This window comes from Leptodactylus fuscus, chromosome 4 (assembly GCF_031893055.1).
Source record: "Leptodactylus fuscus isolate aLepFus1 chromosome 4, aLepFus1.hap2, whole genome shotgun sequence".
NCBI classification, from domain to species: Eukaryota; Metazoa; Chordata; class Amphibia; order Anura; family Leptodactylidae; genus Leptodactylus; species Leptodactylus fuscus.
Genome location: NC_134268.1, coordinates 220,972,660 through 220,997,087, shown reverse-complemented (window position 1 = coordinate 220,997,087; position 24,428 = coordinate 220,972,660). Strand labels below are relative to the sequence as shown.

The following is a 24,428-nucleotide window of genomic DNA, read 5'->3' as shown; positions in this document are numbered from 1 at the left end:
GAGCTCCTCCTAGTGGTGACTGTATAATCTGTATGTAGTGAGCTCCCCCTAGTGGTGACTGTATAATCTATATGTAGTGAGCTCCTCCTAGTGGTGACTGTATAATCTGTATGTAGTGAGCTCCCTCTAGTGGTGACTGTATAATCTGTATGTAGTGAGCTCCTCCTAGTGGTGACTGTATAATCTGTATGTAGTGAGCTCCTCCTAGTGGTGACTGTATAATCTGTATGTAGTGAGCTCCTCCTAGTGGTGACTGTATAATCTGTATGTAGTGAGCTCCTCCTAGTGGTGACTGTATAATCTGTATGTAGTGAGCTCCTCCTAGTGGTGACTGTATAATCTGTATGTAGTGCGCCCCTCCTAGTGGTGACTGTATAATCTGTATGTAGTGAGCTCCTCCTAGTGGTGACTGTATAATCTGTATGTAGTGAGCTCCTCCTAGTGGTGACTGTATAATCTGTATGTAGTGAGCTCCTCCTAGTGGTGACTGTATAATCTGTATGTAGGGAGCTCCCCCTAGTGGTGACTGTATAATCTGTATGTAGTGAGCTCCTCCTAGTGGTGACTGTATAATCTGTATGTAGTGAGCTCCTCCTAGTGGTGACTGTATAATCTGTATGTAGTGAGCTCCTCCTAGTGGTGACTGTATAATCTGTATGTAGTGAGCGCCCTCTAGTGGTGACTGTATAATCTATATGTAGTGAGCTCCTCCTAGTGGTGACTGTATAATCTGTATGTAGTGAGCTCCCTCTAGTGGTGACTGTATAATCTGTATGTAGTGAGCTCCTCCTAGTGGTGACTGTATAATCTGTATGTAGTGAGCTCCTCCTAGTGGTGACTGTATAATCTGTATGTAGTGAGCTCCTCCTAGTGGTGACTGTATAATCTGTATGTAGTGAGCTCCTCCTAGTGGTGACTGTATAATCTGTATGTAGTGAGCTCCTCCTAGTGGTGACTGTATAATCTGTATGTAGTGCGCCCCTCCTAGTGGTGACTGTATAATCTGTATGTAGTGAGCTCCTCCTAGTGGTGACTGTATAATCTGTATGTAGTGAGCTCCTCCTAGTGGTGACTGTATAATCTGTATGTAGTGAGCTCCTCCTAGTGGTGACTGTATAATCTGTATGTAGTGAGCCCCTCCTAGTGGTGACTGTATAATCTGTATGTAGTGAGCTCCCCCTAGTGGTAACTGTATAATCTGTATGTAGTGAGCTCCTCCTAGTAGTGACTGTATAATCTGTATGTAGGGAGCTCCCCCTAGTGGTGACTGTATAATCTGTATGTAGTGAGCCCCTCCTAGTGGTGACTGTATAATCTGTATGTAGTGAGCTCCCCCTAGTGGTGACTGTATAATCTGTATGTAGTGAGCCCCTCCTAGTGGTGACTGTATAATCTGTATGTAGTGAGCTCCCCCTAGTGGTGACTGTATAATCTGTATGTAGTGAACAGTTACGTTGCAACAAACCCAGCAGTTATGTGGACAGGGCTAAGGCAGGACAGTAAAGTCTCTGAATATAAATAATTCTCTGACAGCAGAGAGTGATGAGGACGTGAGATACAAAGTATATTAGAAAGATGCAGAATACTCTGTGGTCCCAGAATGTGGCACAAATAGGGATATAAGTGATCCCAAAAAGTACCTGCACCCACAAATCACTACAAGGCGGGCGACCTAATAGCCCTTCACAGCCAATAACACCTTCATGCAACTTTGCGACGAATAACAATGTGTTTTGTTAAGTACAAAGTGTCAAACTGTAGCAATTTGCTGCTAGTTTGTAACAGTTGTCACCATGACTACCGGCGCCAATCCCTGCCATGACGTAACTGGGACAGACTTGGCTGGGGAAGGGTTAAAAAGTGTATTATCTAGTCTTATATATATCTCCTATCTGACAATGTGTCCAGCGCAGGATATCCTCGCGCCATATAATGCACCTCCTACAATAACACTGACAAATCTCTTCCGTCCTCCCTTTTATTAGCAGAATCCTTCAAAGGCTCCGCCAGATCTCCAGCGTCTTATCAGATTAAGAGCGACTAAACATTCATCTAGTGCGAAGGTCCAGACATAAAACATCTCCAGATCCCCGCCTGTCACTTTCAGTATTTTCCGTCGTGATTTCTCTGGGATTAGATGAAAAAAATGTCTGCTTCTATCCACAAACAGCGCCCCCCTTGTCTGCAGGATGTTTGTGGTACTGCATCTAACCATAAAACTGCAATACCAGAGATGCCCATAGACAAGGGTGGCGCTGTCTCCGGATCATAAGCTGAAGAAGCCGATTAAAGTGTCTGATCTGATTCAGGGCGGAACTTGGACTAAACTGGGAATTCTCCTCCATTATTTTACTTTAGATTAGTCCATTGCTTTGTACGTTGTGTTGTAGATATTCCTGAGAAGCTCGGGTACGCGCTGCTGTTTGCAGGACATTTCTGTGTGATTGCTTTGTACATTGTGTTGCTTTGTCCTCAGGGCGGTATTATCCAGCAGCCATATGTGCATAGTAATAAGGATATACATGGGGCGGTATATACAGGTGAAAGGATATGTAAATTCATGGAGACTGGAAGCGACGGGTATCGGAAAATCACCGCCTGCCCTTTAAGGTGCCTGACATTTCAGCAATGTGCTGCAGGTGATATCACTGCGACTATTATAATGTGACAGTCCGGTGAAGGGGAGACCTCTGGAGTCAGTATCAGCTTTTATAGTCACCAACACAATGTGCCAAAACATACAGAAAATACATCTGAACACTCAGCGGGGGCCACAGGGGATGGAGACTGGATAAAGGTGTCAGCCAGGAGCTCTGGAGTAGCGGGATGTCCGTACATTACACTGACAGCCCATTCATTTCAGTGGGTATCGTGTAATGCATCATTTCGCCTGCGGGGGCATTGCAGCTAAAGTGAGCACTTCCTGCAGATCACAGTTGGTCAATGGGGAGATTCCAATAGTGAATCTCGGCCATCCTTTTATATTATAACTTATACACAAAGCTCCGAACCCCCTCCAAATACAGTAGAGTTAAATGATAAAATTCTCCCTTCCTGCAGCCGCCACCAGGGGGAGCTCACTGCAGATTCCTATAACTCACTGTATACATTCTGTGCACTGAGCTCCCTCTAGTGGCAGCTGCAAACACTGCAGTGACAGGGAGTTGAGTTTCAGGATCCCTCCCACTAGGGGCTCCAGAGCAGTCGCATGGTGGATGTCTATGGCAGGAGGGGCACTAGGGGGGGTCATCAGCTGAAGGAATACATGGCGTGTGACCACTTGCCGCGTATCTTCTGATCCTGTGTAGATGTATCTGCAGTTTAGGGACAGAATCCGGGCCCCAGAAGGATTTAATTAGAAGTCCATTAGAATGAAGACGTCTTGTGGGAATGAATGAACATAAAAGCCATTGAGGTGCGGGAGGGGGAAGTAAATCAATTTACATCTGCCAATTAATATCTGGCAAGGACATTAACAACCTGAGTGCGGAGATTAAAGCTGCAGCGTCAGCCGGAACCGCCATCCAGAAATCAAATGTTAATGTCGCCATAGACCGCAGTGAAGAACTATAAATTACTGTACGGTCACTCGCCCTAGTAAAAGAACGCCCTTAAAACCGCTCTGCAAGCCCCTCCCCCTTCTGACCACTCATTCTGTGTCCGGCAGTTTCCTGATCATGTCCTCCATGTGCCGACCTCCAATAATAATGGCTAATACCCTGGTGCAGACAGTGACCGGCACACCGGGAATCTGCTGCCCCCGGGATTACAACTCCAAGATGAGTGCAAAAACCTAGAAGACGTCTCCGCAGGAGAACACTCAGCAATTAATAACTTCTCTGTCTTGCAGACGACTGGCGAAGTCAACTCTTCTACTAATCCCTCTGTTTGGAATACATTATATCGTGTTCGCCTTCTTCCCAGACAACTATAAGGTGGAGCTGAAAATGGTCTTTGAGCTGATTCTTGGTTCCTTCCAGGTAAGAAACTAAACATTACAGTGTTTCTATTTACATCCTGTATTATACTCCAGAGCTGCGCTCACTATTCTGCTGGTACAGTCACTGTGTACATACATTACATTACTTATCCTGTATTATACTCCAGAGCTGCGCTCACTATTCTGCTGGTGCAGTCACTGTGTACATACATTACATTACTTATCCTGTATTATACTCCAGAGCTGCGCTCACTATTCTGCTGGTGCAGTCACTGTGTACATACATTACATTACTTATCCTGTATTATACTCCAGAGCTGCGCTCACTATTCTGCTGGTGCAGTCACTGTGTACATACATTACATTACTTATTCTGTATTATACTCCAGAGCTGCGCTCACTATTCTACTGGTACAGTCACTGTGTACATACATTACATTACTTATCCTGTATTATACTCCAGAGCTGCGCTCACTATTCTGCTGGTGCAGTCACTGTGTACATACATTACATTACTTATCCTGTATTATACTCCAGAGCTGCGCTCACTATTCTGCTGGTGCAGTCACTGTGTACATACATTACATTACTTATCCTGTATTATACTCCAGAGCTGCGCTCACTATTCTGCTGGTGCAGTCACTGTGTACATACATTACATTACTTATCCTGTATTATACTCCAGAGCTGCGCTCACTATTCTGCTGGTACAGTCACTGTGTACATACATTACATTACTTATCCTGTATTATACTCCAGAGCTGCGCTCACTATTCTGCTGGTGCAGACACTGTGTACATACATTACATTACTTATCCTGTATTATACTCCAGAGCTGCGCTCACTATTCTGCTGGTACAGACACTGTGTACATACATTACATTACTTATCCTGTATTATACTCCAGAGCTGCGCTCACTATTCTGCTGGTGCAGTCACTGTGTACACACATTACATTACTTATCCTGTATTATACTCCAGAGCTGCGCTCACTATTCTGCTGGTGCAGTCACTGTGTACATACATTACATTACTTATCCTGTATTATACCCCAGAGCTGCGCTCATTATTCTGCTGGTACAGTCACTGTGTACATACATTACATTACTTATCCTGTATTATACTCCAGAGCTGCGCTCACTATTCTGCTGGTGCCGTCACTGTGTACATACATTACATTACTTATCCTGTATTATACTCCAGAGCTGCGCTCACTATTCTGCTGGTACAGTCACTGTGTACATACATACATTACTTATCCTGTATTATACTCCAGAGCTGCGCTCACTATTCTGCTGGTGCAGTCACTGTGTACATACATTACATTACTTATCCTGTATTATACTCCAGAGCTGCGCTCACTATTCTGCTGGTGCAGTCACTGTGTACATACATTACATTACTTATCCTGTATTATACTCCAGAGCTGCGCTCACTATTATGCTGGTACAGTCACTGTGTACATACATTACATTACTTATCCTGTATTATACTCCAGAGCTGCGCTCACTATTCTGCTGGTGCAGTCACTGTGTACATACATTACATTACTTATCCTGTATTATACTCCAGAGCTGCGCTCACTATTCTGCTGGTGCAGTCACTGTGTAAATACATTACATTACTTATCCTGTATTATACTCCAGAGCTGCGCTCACTATTATGCTGGTACAGTCACTGTGTACATACATTACATTACTTATCCTGTATTATACTCCAGAGCTGCGCTCACTATTCTGCTGGTGCAGTCACTGTGTACATACATTACATTACTTATCCTGTATTATACTCCAGAGCTGCGCTCACTATTCTGCTGGTACAGTCACTGTTTACATACATTACATTACTTATCCTGTATTATACTCCAGAGCTGCGCTCACTATTCTGCTGGTGCAGTCACTGTGTACATACATTACATTACTTATCCTGTATTATACTCCAGAGCTGCGCTCACTATTCTGCTGTACAGTCACTGTGTACATACATTACATTACTTATCCTGTATTATACTCCAGAGCTGTGCTCACTATTCTGCTGGTGCAGTCACTGTGTACATACATTACATTACTTATCCTGTATTATACTCCAGAGCTGCGCTCACTATTCTGCTGGTGCAGTCACTGTGTACATACATTACATTACTTATCCTGTATTATACTCCAGAGCTGCGCTCACTATTCTGCTGGTACAGTCACTGTTTACATACATTACATTACTTATCCTGTATTATACTCCAGAGCTGCGCTCACTATTCTGCTGGTGCAGTCACTGTGTACATACATTACATTACTTATCCTGTATTATACTCCAGAGCTGCGCTCACTATTCTGCTGTACAGTCACTGTGTACATACATTACATTACTTATCCTGTATTATACTCCAGAGCTGTGCTCACTATTCTGCTGGTACAGTCACTGTATACATACATTACATTACTTATCCTGTATTATACTCCGGAGCTGCGCTCACTATTCTACTGGTGCAGTCACTGTGTACATACATTACATGACTTATTCTGTATTATACTCCAGAGCTGCGCTCACTGTTCTGCTGGTACAGTCACTGTGTACATACATTACATTACTTATCCTGTATTATACTCCAGAGCTGCGCTCACTATTCTACTGGTGCAGTCACTGTGTACATACATTACATGACTTATTCTGTATTATACTCCAGAGCTGCGCTCACTATTCTGCTGGTACAGTCACTGTGTACATACATTACATGACTTATCCGGTATTATACTCCAGAGCTGCGCTCACTATTCTGCTGGTGCAGTCGCTGTGTACATACATTACATTACTTATCCTGTATTATACTCCAGGGCTGCGCTCACTATTCTGCTGGTACAGTCACTGTGTATATACATTACATTACTTATCCTGTATTATACTCCAGAGCTGCGCTCACTATTCTGCTGGTACAGTCACTGTGTACATACATTACATTACTTATCCTGTATTATACTCCACAGCTGCACTCACTATTCTGCTGGTACAGTCACTGTGTACATACATTACATTACTTATCCTGTATTATACTCCAGAGCTGCGCTCACTATTCTGCTGGTGCAGTCACTGTGTACATACATTACATTACTTATCCTGTATTATACTCCAGAGCTGCGCTCACTATTCTGCTGGTACAGTCACTGTGTACATACATTACATGACTTATCCGGTATTATACTCCAGAGCTGCGCTCACTATTCTGCTGGTGCAGTCGCTGTGTACATACATTACATTACTTATCCTGTATTATACTCCAGGGCTGCGCTCACTATTCTGCTGGTACAGTCACTGTGTATATACATTACATTACTTATCCTGTATTATACTCCAGAGCTGCGCTCACTATTCTGCTGGTACAGTCACTGTGTACATACATTACATTACTTATCCTGTATTATACTCCACAGCTGCACTCACTATTCTGCTGGTACAGTCACTGTGTACATACATTACATTACTTATCCTGTATTATACTCCAGAGCTGCGCTCACTATTCTGCTGGTGCAGTCACTGTGTACATACATTACATTACTTATCCTGTATTATACTCCAGAGCTGCGCTCACTATTCTGCTGGTGCAGTCACTGTGTACATACATTACATTACTTATCCTGTATTATACTCCAGAGCTGCGCTCACTATTCTGCTGGTCACTGTCTTATACTTTATTAATATGCTGGTTTATATTGCTTATGTTGTTTCGATCTCTTTAGGGTTTCGTGGTGGCGATTCTCTATTGTTTCCTGAATGGAGAGGTGAGATCCTTAGTTGTACAATGACATATATATATATATACTGTGTATACGGTATCACTGTGTATAGGATCCGGAGTTGCTCACTATGTTCCTCACTTGGAGGTGACACTTGTGTCCTTTTTCTTGTCTTTTGGGTTTATTCCTTATGGGACAGGTCTTGTATAAGGTGAGATGTTTAGTCGTTGACAAATCGCTGCAGAATTGTGACGTTGCTGTACATTCTTGTTCCCCTCGGTGTTTCGCCTGCCCCCGCGGTTCCGTTTCCTGCTATATACATATCTACATAGATTTCTACATTTTTGGTTTGGGTCACTGGTTTGATATAAATTTTTGAAACTTTTTTGTTATTCTAATTGTTCCCTAGGTCCAAGCAGAGCTAAAGCGTAAATGGAGAAGATGGCACCTGGAGAGGTGCCCGGGGAAGGACATGAAATATCACCACCCCTCGCTGGGCAGCAACGGGACCAACTTCAGCACCCAGATTTCCATGTTGACCAAATGCAGCCCCAAAACCCGGAGAAGTTCCGGATTCCAAGCGGAGTTTTCCTTAGTCTGATGTAGGAAGGATCGGCCTAAGAACTCCGATGCAGGACTTTGTGCCAAATGGGGTGAGGTCGCCGTCTTGGAGTGGCCTGAAGACGCCCTCTTTCGAATTGCACTTTATAGGGTTACGTAACCCCGCCCCCCTGACACTCTTCTTGACCAAGCGGACCATTACAAACCTTACCGAAATAAAACTGTGAGCCTTCGGAGCTTCATACTGGAATGTCTTACAACACTTTCTTGAGCAAGTCTTTAAAAAGAAAAAATAAATAAATTGGAATTTTCCAAAAAAAATCAAAAAAAGTTGGAATTTTCCAAAAAAAAAAAAAAAAAGTTCTAAATATATATTTATTTAATCTTCAAAAATTCCACGAAGAGACGACGTAAACGGACAAGAAGAGCGGACACAGAATCTGATAAGCTAAGAAATCATCCGACCGGGCGTCCGGGCCCGTTTTATATTTAACATTGAAAAAAAAAAATTTTCAAAAATTTTGTACAGCGCGGAGAAAATCAAACTGAAGGAAATGCACAAGACGTTCTATTTTCTTTTTTGTAATTCTATTTTTTTGGAGTTTCGTTTTCCCGCGCGCACATGACTGGATGACCTTCGCGGCCCCGGCTCCACGGGGTTCGGTTTCTTGTAAATTTTTTGCTATTTTTGAGAGCTAATTTAGTGTTTTTATTTGTTTTTTGTGTGTGTGAATACAAAGATTTAAGATAGGACTGGTAATAAATTTGTGTGTGAGCTGAAATACTTCGGAAAGCTTAGAGAAGAAGCAGATGGGAATGTCGGACTCCGCCGTCTTCGTGCCAAATTTGGTGCCAAACGAAAAGTCTAAAAAGAGGGGAATTTTGTTTTTTACAGAGATAAAAATGATGTAATACGATGTGTATGTGAAGCTGCGCAGTGTCTCTCCAGTCCATAGATTACCTGTTTGTTCAGCTATAGGCCACGTTATTTGTAATCCTTAAAGGATCGGTACCACGTGACGTGCGATGGAATGTACCATGTTGTGGGAGTATTTCTGGTCAGAATGAGCCATCTGCCATTGTGATGTGTGGTTTCCTTCAAAAGTTATTGCAAGTTATTTTTTTTTTTTACTTGCAGTACCACCTGTCACCATGGCTGGCAGCAAGTCGTTTGTCATAGATTGCAATGCAACAGCGCCCCCGCCTTCTAATTTTACAAAATTTTAAATTTAGGATTAAATGGTCCAAAAATCACAGAATGTCCCTGCAGGAAAAGATCTAATAGTCCAAAAATAGGGTAAATGTCCAATAGGTTGCAGAAGTCTACACACCCTCTAAGCCCATGGGTCTCCTTTCATACATGATCGGTTGGGTCAGCGTGTCACAGGCGTGTGGGATTACATTTCTATATAGGACCTCACGGGTCGGAGGCTTCTGTTTGCCGTCAGGGATAGACCCGCCTAAGATTTCTGGAGTCTATTTGCACATAATTAAGGAATTCTGTGAGATCGATAATGTGACGCATACCCCTCCTCCCCCTCCCCTCTCCCCCCTCCCCCAACCTTCCCTTCGCACACTGACTACACCGCTATATCTCTGTACAAAAACGGAATCCATTAAGAAAGGCGACCGCTTCACGTCACGCACATGACGCATTGGTTAAAGGAGAACTCCACTCAAAATGTAACATTTATTTTTGCAACCCCTTTAAGACTTTGTGTTGCATTATGGTTTCATCGTTGCGTCATCTCAGGCCCGTCATGTGTGTGAGACCCCTCCTCTTCCTCCTTTAAAGGCATACCTCCCAACTGCCCCATGTCTCACGTGATTGCCCCACCCAAATGCGTCTTAAAGAGGGCGGAGCTTATGCAAATAGGCCCAAAGTGGGCATTTATGGGAATTTTGTGGGCGGTCCTGAAAAAGTTGGGAGATACGGAGTCATTAAAGGGGTCCTCTATTAGAAACCACTCTTTTAAAGGGGTTTTGTCATCACAGGCTACCTGACCAAATCAACCCTTCCTTAAAGGGGAAGTCTGACCATAGACAAGAGATGCAGGATGGCGGCCATTCAGGTGTCATACATGGCCAAAGCAAGATAACCAGAGCAAGAGTTCCTACTCGTGGAGGGACGGCTGGAGCCGGGGGACCCCATTATGACATCAATAAGTTTCAAGGGGGCAAATGAGCAGAGGTTGTCCTAAATGGACCCCCCCTTTAATTTCTGTTTCAAATGCATACAGTTATGTGACAGCTAAGCCCCGCCCAGGATTAATTAGACGTTAGGAATGATGCATTATGGGATGGAGCCTTGACCTTACTATTGTACAATATCACTGATCTCCTATAGGGGGAGTCTTGCGGGTGGCAATGTGTGACATTTACTGGTGAGTGGAGTTCCCCTTTAAATCCGTTACCTCTGATATTCTCTTATATCCAAGAATTAGACAGAAACTTCTCGATTATGGATGAAATTTCCTTGCAGTAGACGAGAACTTATTTCTTATAAAGGAGCGCGGATTTTACAGGAGATTTAACATTTCATTCCTACAGAGAGCGAGCTGAATGTTAAATATCTGCCCAAATACTCAGGGAGCGGGTGAGCTCACCCATAAGAGGGGTTTGCATCCTAAATCGTGGAACCCTCATTGATATGGGGACGGCGATTGCAGAGTATTTGTAGTCCGCCGGAGCACTGTCAGGATACGATGTAGCAGAGCTGAGTGTAGTCACATTGTGGGCACTGCGTAATGTCCTGCAGTGACAGGTTCAGCTCTGCTACACCAGTATATGTGGCCTGGGTGGGGGATTGTCAGAGGTGACCCCACAGGTATTAGGGGGATTTCGTGCCCTGCTTACATTTACTACCTGCAGTACCACATTTCACCACCGTCATTTTCATAGGTACCAATGCAATAGCGCCCCCACAATAACGTTAGTAGAAACTTAGAGCCCTTGTACAAATGGTTCTATAATTTGTAAAACCCCCCTATCTCCTATACCCTATGTATATACAGTCAGTACAAGTCTCAGTTTGTATATACTCACCACCTCTGCGATATAAGTCAGCCTATAACATATATATATACACCTATATACACTAGGCTCATGGACTGTTAGTATAGAAAAGGGGAGGCAGGGCATAGGTACCCACATTCTCTTGGCAATCTGTCAGTGATGGGCACAGCACACCCCTCCCCAAATCCTGATTTTGTAATGGTAAGTCTATACTTACCCCCCCTTCTCTATAGATGCCCCAGCAATAATATACCAACCTGTACAGTAAAGGGGTCCTCCCCTGCCCGCTTCATTTTGAGTGTTGTATCTGTTCCCTTGGCATGAGATATAGCGAGGTACAAAGTGACCGGTATGAAATGAAAGTATCCGGAGTGAGCAGCAAAGTATATAGGAATTAGAGCAGAGGAATACATGAATAATTGGGTTGTAGGATTAGGGAACCGCCATGGGCGCAGCGACAGCCACTGATACCCGAAGGAAATAACCTTCTGCCTTGGCATCAGATACAATTTGGTATTAAGGGAACTTCTGTAGGCAGCAAAGATTAGTGATTAGAGCTGAAGGCTATAGGAGGGTTGGGCTCTGGGCTTAGGAAATGACCATTGGGCCACCCACATCCCACCGCTAAACCCTAAAATAAGCCCTATTCCTTGGCAATGGATAAAGTGAGATATATATAGACGTGTATACCATTAAGGAACTCTGTGACAACAGTAAGGATTAGAGATCAGAGCTGAAGGATACATAAGGAGTTGGGCTTCAGTTTTAGGGGACCGCCATGGGGCCACCAAGAGCCCACCATTGTAATCTATGGGAGTAAATTGAAAATCTTCCCCTCCATATATTATCCTCTGACTATGAAGCCTTTGTGGTGACTTACCGGAGGAGACTACGTATAGTGCTATGGCTATAATGTATACTTACTATAGAGGACGGAATCTATATATACCGCACAGTGCAATTATAACGCTACAATATGGAATCTTAGGAATAGTTGTTTCTACAATGTCTACAAATCAACATTCACACCATGAGATAGATATGTGGGGATCACTACAAGTCCCGGACCGGTATGAACGAGTCTCTAGTACCTGTGCGCATTACTAGCCCAAGCTGCATATGGCGGTAACGTGTTTTATGAACATAGCGCCACCTAGTGGCCACAATAGCAGTGATAGAAGTAACTGACACATTTAATAGCAGCCACGACACAAGAGTGACTATTGTGTAAATGACGGGCCCTTTAAGACAGCGCTCCCGTGTCCCCCTGCACTAGACGCATTACCTCAAGGACCTCCCCTACCTCGTCAGAAATATTTAAGAAGCTTTTATTAGTCTTTTGCGGTCGGAGCGCGTCTTACACGTATAGCGTTATTTCACATTCTCAATATTGTCTTCGCTTGTTAAGATTTACAGACAAAGTAGTCACCGAGGGACGAACATGTGACCACACCAGCAGCTGCCCCCTTTAAGCCCCTTACCCCACCCCTGCTTTTATCTATACTAGTGAAGGATGGGTTCAATGGGTCTGAAAACTGGTCCCAAAACGTTGCCCCCAAGGACTGAGTGTGTACGGGGAAGTGTGGCCGAAAAGTGTCGGCTCCGTAAAGTGGAAAAAATTTTTTTTTAAATTGCTAATAATATAAAATGTTACAAAAACAAGAACATTCTATATGTCACTGACTAGTAACAGCGCAACATTGTGGCAAAAATCACAAAACAACCACTAAACTGGTCCTGTCCCTTTAAAAGTTAGGAGGGGGCGGAGCTGAACTCCAGGAACGGCGTCAGGGGCACATAGGAATAATTCCAGGATATCTCCCCATCAATGACATCGAAACCTTAAGACAAGGGGACGAAGATGTAAGGAAGTCCAGAAGGAATCTGGGGAGGATCTATCAGAGAATGTGAATTTTTTTGTTTTTGTTTTTTGCTTTGCCATTTTTGGCCAGTGCGCCCCCTACAGGCTCAGCGTGTACATTATATTGTATATAAGGTTCCAGAGCACATTATTGAATGTACGTTTTGATACAATGTGAAGTGTAAATACGGACCAGGCGCTTTATTCTATATTTTATCTTAAGACAAATTGTTTTTATTATTGCGGTAATTTTTATTTTTTCTTGCTTTTTATTAAAGGAGAACTCCTCTATAGAGTGATGGGAGGGGTTTTACAATGTCTAAATATTCTTATGTGTCTTGTGGGTGATCACAACTTAAAAACTCAGAATCTTATAAAAGAAGGATTTTCTTGGACTGTGTCCCTATGACAACACTTCCTGTCACTGTTGCGGGAGACTCGTTCCAAACTCTCACATACCCGTGCTAGTAACATAGAGAGTATGGCGTCTCTGCATAACCAGTTCACTCTAGTTCATCTTCTTTGTACCTAAAGAAGACCTTTCCTCCCCCGATTCCAGCTCTATTCATATATGAACAGCCGCCGATCCACTGATTCCGGTGCAGTTGGAATTTTCTCTCTCGCCCCCACCGTTCCCGAGCAATCAGTGCGGTTATTGTGCTGTCTGATATGTAACTAAACTCCCTAATACACATGGGTGGTGTCAGGGAGCAGGAGCAGGCAAGGGGTGTGGCTCAGCCTCTGATTGGTGCTCTGAGTCACGCCCCCTTCCTCCTACTGCCTGACACCACCCACTGGACATTAGGGAGTCTAGGTAGGATATCAGACACCCAAACTAACAGCACTGATTGCTTGGGAACGGTGCGGGCTAGAAAAAAAATTCCAACTGCGCCGGAATCAGCGGAGGGGCGGCTATTGGGGAATGAAAAGAGCTTGAGTGTGTGACGTCAGTGAAAGGGTCTGGTTGAGCTTCCAGTGTGATAAGAAATAACTTTCGAGCCCGTGTCCCTCTGATAAGACTTCCTGTCACTGTGCTCTGGCAGTTCTGGGTTGTCATAGGGATTGGATCAGAATATCTAATCTATTGATACCAGTAACATGGAGAATAGAGTCCGATTAGCTATTAATGTCCTCATGACAACACCGAGCGGCATTGTGACAGGAAGTGTTGTCATGTGTTGCGTTATCAATTTCTGGTAGTTCTCCTTTAATAGATGCTCCTCTGTAGTCGCTCTGTCACCCGACCATTGGGATCGATAGACGCTGTGACTACAAGGAGGAAGATTATTGTATTATTTGGGGGGGGGGGGGGGTTTCGCTACTAATCTGTTTTTGCTGTGAATTTCCACCGATCTATTTGCTGCAGACGTAAAATTCCTGAAGCTTTTATATCTGATGTTATTTATTTAGGCCGGAGATATGTACAGTCTGTGGATAATGGGTCTGTGTGTACAAGGTCCTAACATTTGGTTCATTCCAAATCCATCTCTACTGGGGGAGGGGAGAGGGGGGGGCAGAGGGGTCTCATCCTCAGAAGCTGCCACTGCTGGACAAGCAATAAACTGAGAAACATTGTAACCTCTGATCTCCTGTCATTATTACCGTGTACAGTAAGAGTTGTCAGAGGGACCTGGATGTCTCTACATATAGAGGGTGATTGTGTCCTCTTAAAGGGGAACCCTCAACAAATCTACAGCTGACATCCATACGTTACCTGTACTCAGAGAGTTATCACTGTGTTATCTGTGGTGTTACATAGGACTGCCGGTGACATCTACTACATTATCTGTGGTGTTACATAGGACTGCCGGTGACATCTACTACATTACCTGTACTCAGAGAGATATCACTGTGTTATCTGTGGTGTTACATAGGACTGCCGGTGACATCTACTACATTACCTGTATATAGAGAGTTATCACTGTGTTATCTGTGGTGTTACATAGGACTGCCGGTGACATCTACTACATTACCTGTATATAGAGAGTTATCACTGTGTTATCTGTGCGTTACATAGGACTGCCGGTGACATCTACTACATTACCTGTATATAGAGAGTTATCACTGTGTTATCTGTGGTGTTACATAGGACTGCCGGTGACATCTACTACATTACCTGTATATAGAGAGTTATCACTGTGTTATCTGTGGTGTTACATAGGACTGCCGGTGACATCTACTACATTATCTGTGGTGTTACATAGGACTGCCGGTGACATCTACTACATTATCTGTGGTGTTACATAGGACTGCCGGTGACATCTACTACATTACCTGTATATAGAGAGTTATCAGTGTGTTATCTGTGCTGTTACATAGGACTGCCGGTGACATCTACTACATTATCTGTGGTGTTACATAGGACTGCCGGTGACATCTACTACATTATCTGTGGTGTTACATAGGACTGCCGGTGACATCTCCTACATTATCTGTGGTGTTACATAGGACTGCCGGTGACATCTACTACATTACCTGTATATAGAGAGTTATCACTGTGTTATCTGTGCGTTACATAGGACTGCCGGTGACATCTACTACATTACCTGTATATAGAGAGTTATCACTGAGTTATCTGTGCGTTACATAGGACTGCCGGTGACATCTACTACATTACCTGTATATAGAGAGTTATCACTGTGTTATCTGTGGTGTTACATAGGACTGCCGGTGACATCTACTACATTACCTGTATATAGAGAGTTATCACTGTGTTATCTGTAGTGTTACATAGGACTGCCGGTGACATCTACTACATTACCTGTGTATAGAGAGTTATCACTGTGTTATCTGTGGTGTTACATAGGACTGCCGGTGACATCTACTACATTACCTGTATATAGAGAGTTATCACTGTGTTATCTGTAGTGTTACATAGGACTGCCGGTGACATCTACTACATTACCTGTGTATAGAGAGTTATCACTGTGTTATCTGTGGTGTTACATAGGACTGCCGGTGACATCTACTACATTACCTGTATATAGAGAGTTATCACTGTGTTATCTGTGTGTTACATAGGACTGCTGGTGACATCTACTACATTACCTGTATATAGAGAGTTATCACTGTGTTATCTGTAGTGTTACATAGGACTGCCGGTGACATCTACTACATTACCTGTACTCAGAGAGTTATCACTGTGTTATCTGTGGTGTTACATAGGACTGCCGGTGACATCTACTACATTACCTGTATATAGAGAGTTATCACTGTGTTATCTGTAGTGTTACATAGGACTGCCGGTGACATCTACTACATTACCTGTATATAGAGAGTTATCACTGTGTTATCTGTGGTGTTACATAGGACTGCCGGTGACATCTACTGCATTACCTGTATATAGAGAGTTATCACTGTGTTATCTGTGGTGTTACATAGGACTGCCGGTGACATCTACTACATTACCTGTATATAGAGAGTTATCACTGTGTTATCTGTGGTGTTACATAGGACTGCCGGTGACATCTACTACATTACCTGTATATAGAGAGTTATCACTGTGTTATCTGTGGTGTTACATAGGACTGCCGGTGACATCTACTACATTACCTGTATTTAGAGAGTTATCACTGTGTTATCTGTGGTGTTGCATAGGACTGCCGGTGACATCTACTACATTACCTGTACTCAGAGAGTTATCACTGTGTTATCTGTGGTGTTACATAGGACTGCCGGTGACATCTACTACATTACCTGTATTTAGAGAGTTATCACTGTGTTATCTGTGGTGTTACATAGGACTGCCGGTGACATCTACTACATTACCTGTATATAGAGAGCTATCACTGTGTTATCTGTGCTGTTACATAGGACTGCCGGTGACATCTACTACATTACCTGTACTCAGAGAGTTATCACTGTGTTATCTGTGCTGTTACATAGGACTGCCGGTGACATCTACTACATTACCTGTATATAGAGAGTTATCACTGTGTTATCTGTGGTGTTACATAGGACTGCCGGTGACACCTACTACATTACCTGTATATAGAGAGTTATCACTGTGTTATCTGTGCTGTTACATAGGACTGCCGGTGACATCTACTACATTACCTGTATATAGAGAGTTATCACTGTGTTATTTGTGGTGTTACATAGGACTGCCGGTGACATCTACTACATTACCTGTATATAGAGAGTTATCACTGTGTTATCTGTGGTGTTACATAGGACTGCCGGTGACATCTACTACATTACCTGTATATAGAGTTATCACTGTGTTATCTGTGGTGTTACATAGGACTGCCGGTGACATCTACTACATTACCTGTATATAGAGAGTTATCACTGTGTTATCTGTGCTGTTACATAGGACTGCCGGTGACATCTACTACATTACCTGTACTCAGAGAGTTATCACTGTGTTATCTGTGGTGTTACATAGGACTGCCGGTGACATCTACTACATTACCTGTATATAGAGAGTTATCACTGTGTTACCTGTGGTGTTACATAGGACTGCCGGTGACATCTACTACATTACCTGTATATAGAGAGTTATCACTGTGTTATCTGTGGTGTTGCATAGGACTGCCGGTGACATCTACTACATTACCTGTACTCAGAGAGTTATCACTGTGTTATCTGTGGTGTTACATAGGACTGCCGGTGACATCTACTACATTACCTGTATATAGAGAGCTATCACTGTGTTATCTGTGGTGTTACATAGGACTGCTGGTGACATCTACTACATTACCTGTACTCAGAGAGTTATCACTGTGTTATCTGTGGTGTTACATAGGACTGCCGGTGACATCTACTACATTACCTGTATATAGAGAGCTATCATTGTGTTATCTGTGCTGTTACATAGGACTGCCGGTGACATCTACTACATTACCTGTACTCAGAGAGTTATCACTGTGTTATCTGTGCTGTTACATAGGACTGCCGGTGACATCTACTACATTACCTGTATATAGAGAGTTATCACTGTGTTATCTGTGGTGTTACATAGGACTGCCGGTGACACCTACTACATTACCTGTATATAGAGAGTTATCACTGTGTTATCTGTGCTGTTACATAGGACTGCCGGTGACATCTACTACATTACCTGTATATAGAGAGTTATCACTGTGTTATTTGTGGTGTTACATAGGACTGCCGGTGACATCTACTACATTACCTGTATATAGAGAGTTATCACTGTGTTATCTGTGGTGTTACATAGGACTGCCGGTGACATCTACTACATTACCTGTATATAGAGTTATCACTGTGTTATCTGTGGTGTTACATAGGACTGCCGGTGACATCTACTACATTACCTGTATATAGAGAGTTATCACTGTGTTATCTGTGGTGTTACATAGGACTGCCGGTGACATCTACTACATTACCTGTACTCAGAGAGTTATCACTGTGTTATCTGTGGTGTTACATAGGACTGCCGGTGACATCTACTACATTACCTGTATATAGAGAGTTATCACTGTGTTATCTGTGGTGTTACATGGGACTGCCGGTGACATCTACTACATTACCTGTATATAGAGAGTTATCACTGTGTTATCTGTGGTGTTACATAGGACTGCCGGTGACATCTACTACATTACCTGTATATAGAGAGTTATCACTGTGTTATCTGTGGTGTTACATAGGACTGCCGCTGACATCTACTACATTACCTGTATATAGAGAGTTATCACTGTGTTATCTGTAGTGTTACATAGGACTGCCGGTGACATCTACTACATTACCTGTATATAGAGAGTTATCACTGTGTTATCTGTGGTGTTACATAGGACTGCCGGTGACATCTACTACATTACCTGTACTCAGAGAGTTATCACTGTGTTATCTGTGGTGTTACATAGGACTGCCGGTGACATCTACTACATTACCTGTACTCAGAGAGTTATCACTGTGTTATCTGTGGTGTTACATAGGACTGCCGGTGACATCTACTACATTACCTGTACTCAGAGAGTTATCACTGTGTTATCTGTGGTGTTACATAGGACTGCCGGTGACATCTACTACATTACCTGTATATAGAGAGTTATCACTGTGTTATCTGTGGTGTTACATAGGACTGCCGGTGACACCTACTACATTACCTGTATATAGAGAGTTATCACTGTGTTATCTGTGGTGTTACATAGGACTGCCGGTGACATCTACTACATCACCTGTATATAGAGAGTTATTACTGTGTTATTTGTGGTGTTACATAGGACTGCCAGTGACATCTACTACATTACCTGTATATAGAGAGTTATCACTGTGTTATCTGTAGTGTTACATAGGACTGCCGGTGACATCTACTACATTACCTGTATATAGAGAGTTATCACTGTGTTATCTGTGGTGTTACATAGGACTGCCGGTGACATCAACTACATTACCTGTATATAGAGAGTTATCACTGTGTTATCTGTGGTGTTACATAGGACTGCCGGTGACATCTACTACATTACCTGTATATAGAGAGTTATCACTGTGTTATCTGTGCTGTTACATAGGACTGCCGGTGACATCTACTACATTACCTGTATATAGAGAGTTATCACTGTGTTATTTGTGGTGTTACATAGGACTGCCGGTGACATCTACTACATTACCTGTATATAGAGAGTTATTACTGTGTTATTTGTGGTGTTACATAGGACTGCTGGTGACATCTACTACATTACCTGTATATAGAGAGTTATCACTGTGTTATCTGTGCTGTTACATAGGACTGCCGGTGACATCTACTACATTACCTGTATATAGAGAGTTATCACTGTGTTATTTGTGGTGTTACATAGGACTGCCGGTGACATCTACTACATTACCTGTATATAGAGAGTTATTACTGTGTTATTTGTGGTGTTACATAGGACTGCTGGTGACATCTACTACATTACCTGTATATAGAGAGTTATCACTGTGTTATCTGTGCTGTTACATAGGACTGCCGGTGACATCTACTACATTACCTGTATATAGAGAGTTATCACTATGTTATCTGTGGTGTTACATAGGACTGCCGGTGACATCTACTACATTACCTGTATATAGAGTTATCACTGTGTTATCTGTAGTGTTACATAGGACTGCCGGTGACATCTACTACATTACCTGTATATAGAGAGTTATCACTGTGTTATCTGTGGTGTTACATAGGACTGCCGGTGACATCTACTACATTACCTGTATATAGAGAGTTATCACTGTGTTATCTGTGGTGTTACATAGGACTGCCGGTGACATCTACTACATTACCTGTATATAGAGAGTTATCACTGTGTTATCTGTAGTGTTACATAGGACTGCCGGTGACATCTACTACATTACCTGTATATAGAGAGTTATCACTGTGTTATCTGTGGTGTTACATAGGACTGCCGGTGACATCTACTACATTACCTGTATATAGAGAGTTATCACTGTGTTATCTGTAGTGTTACATAGGACTGCCGGTGACATCTACTACATTACCTGTATATAGAGAGTTATCACTGTGTTATCTGTGGTGTTACATAGGACTGCCGGTGACATCTACTACATTACCTGTACTCAGAGAGTTATCACTGTGTTATCTGTGGTGTTACATAGGACTGCCGGTGACATCTACTACATTACCTGTATATAGAGAGTTATCACTGTGTTATCTGTGTGTTACATAGGACTGCCGGTGACATCTACTACATTACCTGTATATAGAGAGTTATCACTGTGTTATCTGTGTGTTACATAGGACTGCCGGTGACATCTACTACATTACCTGTATATAGAGAGTTATCACTGTGTTATCTGTGCTGTTACATAGGACTGCCAGTGACATCTACTACATTACCTGTATATAGAGAGTTATCACTGTGTTACCTGTGGTGTTACATAGGACTGCCGGTGACATCGACTACATTACCTGTATATAGAGAGTTATCACTGTGTTATCTGTGGTGTTACATGGGACTGCCGGTGACATCTACTACATTACCTGTATATAGAGAGTTATCACTGTGTTATCTGTGGTGTTACATAGGACTGCCGGTGACATCTACTACATTACCTGTACTCAGAGAGTTATCACTGTGTTATCTGTGGTGTTACATAGGACTGCCGGTGACATCTACTACATTACCTGTATATAGAGAGTTATCACTGTGTTATCTGTGGTGTTACATAGGACTGCCGGTGACATCTACTACATTACCTGTACTCAGAGAGTTATCACTGTGTTATCTGTGGTGTTACATAGGACTGCCGGTGACATCTACTACATTACCTGTATATAGAGAGTTATCACTGTGTTACCTGTGGTGTTACATAGGACTGCCGGTGACATCTACTACATTACCTGTAAATAGAGAGTTATCACTGTGTTATCTGTGGTGTTACATAGGACTGCCGGTGACATCTACTACATTACCTGTGTATAGAGAGTTATCACTGTGTTATCTGTGGTGTTACATGGGACTGCCGGTGACATCTACTACATTACCTGTATATAGAGAGTTATCACTGTGTTATCTGTGGTGTTACATAGGACTGCCGGTGACATCTACTACATTACCTGTATATAGAGAGTTATCACTGTGTTATCTGTGGTGTTACATAGGACTGCCGCTGACATCTACTACATTACCTGTATATAGAGAGTTATCACTGTGTTATCTGTAGTGTTACATAGGACTGCCGCTGACATCTACTACATCACCTGTATATAGAGAGTTATCACTGTGTTATCTGTGGTGTTACATAGGACTGCCGGTGACATCTACTACATTACCTGTATATAGAGAGTTATCACTGTGTTATCTGTGGTGTTACATAGGACTGCCGGTGACATCTACTACATTACCTGTACTCAGAGAGTTATCACTGTGTTATCTGTGGTGTTACATAGGACTGCCGGTGACATCTACTACATTACCTGTACTCAGAGAGTTATCACTGTGTTATCTGTGGTGTTACATAGGACTGCCGGTGACATCTACTACATTACCTGTATATAGAGAGTTATCACTGTGTTATCTGTGGTGTTACATAGGACTGCCGGTGACACCTACTACATTACCTGTATATAGAGAGTTATCACTGTGTTATCTGTGGTGTTACATAGGACTGCCGGTGACATCTACTACATCACCTGTATATAGAGAGTTATTACTGTGTTATTTGTGGTGTTACATAGGACTGCCAGTGACATCTACTACATTACCTGTATATAGAGAGTTATCACTGTGTTATCTGTAGTGTTACATAGGACTGCCGGTGACATCTACTACATTACCTGTATATAGAGAGTTATCACTGTGTTATCTGTGCTGTTACATAGGACTGCCGGTGACATCTACTACATTACCTGTATATAGAGAGTTATCACTATGTTATCTGTGGTGTTACATAGGACTGCCGGTGACATCTACTACATTACCTGTATATAGAGTTATCACTGTGTTATCTGTAGTGTTACATAGGACTGCCGGTGACATCTACTACATTACCTGTATATAGAGAGTTATCACTGTGTTATCTGTGGTGTTACATAGGACTGCCGGTGACATCTACTACATTACCTGTATATAGAGAGTTATCACTGTGTTATCTGTGGTGTTACATAGGACTGCCGGTGACATCTACTACATTACCTGTATATAGAGAGTTATCACTGTGTTATCTGTGGTGTTACATAGGACTGCCGGTGACATCTACTACATTACCTGTACTCAGAGAGTTATCACTGTGTTATCTGTGGTGTTACATAGGACTGCCGGTGACATCTACTACATTACCTGTATATAGAGAGTTATCACTGTGTTATCTGTGTGTTACATAGGACTGCCGGTGACATCTACTACATTACCTGTATATAGAGAGTTATCACTGTGTTATCTGTGTGTTACATAGGACTGCCAGTGACATCTACTACATTACCTGTATATAGAGAGTTATCACTGTGTTACCTGTGGTGTTACATAGGACTGCCGGTGACATCGACTACATTACCTGTATATAGAGAGTTATCACTGTGTTATCTGTGGTGTTACATGGGACTGCCGGTGACATCTACTACATTACCTGTATATAGAGAGTTATCACTGTGTTATCTGTTGTGTTACATAGGACTGCCGGTGACATCTACTACATTACCTGTACTCAGAGAGTTATCACTGTGTTATCTGTGGAGTTACATAGGACTGCCGGTGACATCTACTACATTACCTGTATATAGAGAGTTATCACTGTGTTATCTGTGGTGTTACATGGGACTGCCGGTGACATCTACTACATTACCTGTATATAGAGAGTTATCACTGTTTTATCTGTGCTGTTACATAGGACTGCCGGTGACATCTACTACATTACCTGTACTCAGAGAGATATCACTGTGTTATCTGTAGTGTTACATAGGACTGCCGGTGACATCTACTACATTACCTGTATATAGAGAGTTATCACTGTGTTATCTGTGCTGTTACATAGGACTGCCGGTGACATCTACTACATTACCTGTATATAGAGAGTTATCACTGTGTTATCTGTGGTGTTACATAGGACTGCCGGTGACATCTACTACATTACCTGTATATAGAGAGTTATCACTGTGTTATCTGTGGTGTTACATAGGACTGCCGGTGACATCTACTACATTGCCTGTATATAGAGAGTTATCACTGTGTTATCTGTGGTGTTACATAGGACTGCCGGTGACATCTACTACATTACCTGTATATAGAGAGTTATCACTGTGTTATCTGTGGTGTTACATGGGACTGCCGGTGACATCTACTACATTACCTGTACTCAGAGAGTTATCACTGTGTTATCTGTGGTGTTACATAGGACTGCCGGTGACATCTACTACATTACCTGTACTCAGAGAGTTATCACTGTGTTATCTGTGCTGTTACATAGGACTGCCGGTGACATCTACTACATTACCTGTGTATAGAGAGTTATCACTGTGTTATCTGTGGTGTCACATAGGACTGCCGGTGACATCTACTACATTACCTGTATATAGAGAGTTATCACTGTGTTATCTGTGGTGTTACATAGGACTGCCGGTGACATCTACTACATTACCTGTATATAGAGTTATCACTGTGTTATCTGTAGTGTTACATAGGACTGCCGGTGACATCTACTACATTACCTGTATATAGAGAGTTATCACGGTGTTATCTGTGGTGTTACATAGGACTGCCGGTGACATCTACTACATTACCTGTATATAGAGAGTTATCACTGTGTTATCTGTGGTGTTACATAGGACTGCCGGTGACATCTACTACATTACCTGTATATAGAGAGTTATCACTGTGTTATCTGTGGTGTTACATAGGACTGCCGGTGACATCTACTACATTACCTGTACTCAGAG

The 24,428-nt window shown here is 42.6% G+C and overlaps 1 protein-coding gene across 1 annotated transcript in view; it reads left to right on the top strand.

Annotated features, from left to right (window-relative positions):
- VIPR1 (vasoactive intestinal peptide receptor 1) overlaps positions 1-8,559 on the top strand; it is a 31,821-nt gene extending 23,262 nt beyond the window's left edge. The window contains exons 6-8 of the mRNA XM_075271834.1: positions 3,851-3,980; positions 7,669-7,710; positions 8,075-8,559. Of these exons, the coding sequence (XP_075127935.1) occupies positions 3,851-3,980; positions 7,669-7,710; positions 8,075-8,266 (364 nt within the window). The 3' untranslated portion in view covers positions 8,267-8,559. The remainder of the gene's footprint in view (positions 1-3,850; positions 3,981-7,668; positions 7,711-8,074) is intronic.
- Positions 8,560-24,428: the final 15,869 nt, after the last annotated feature.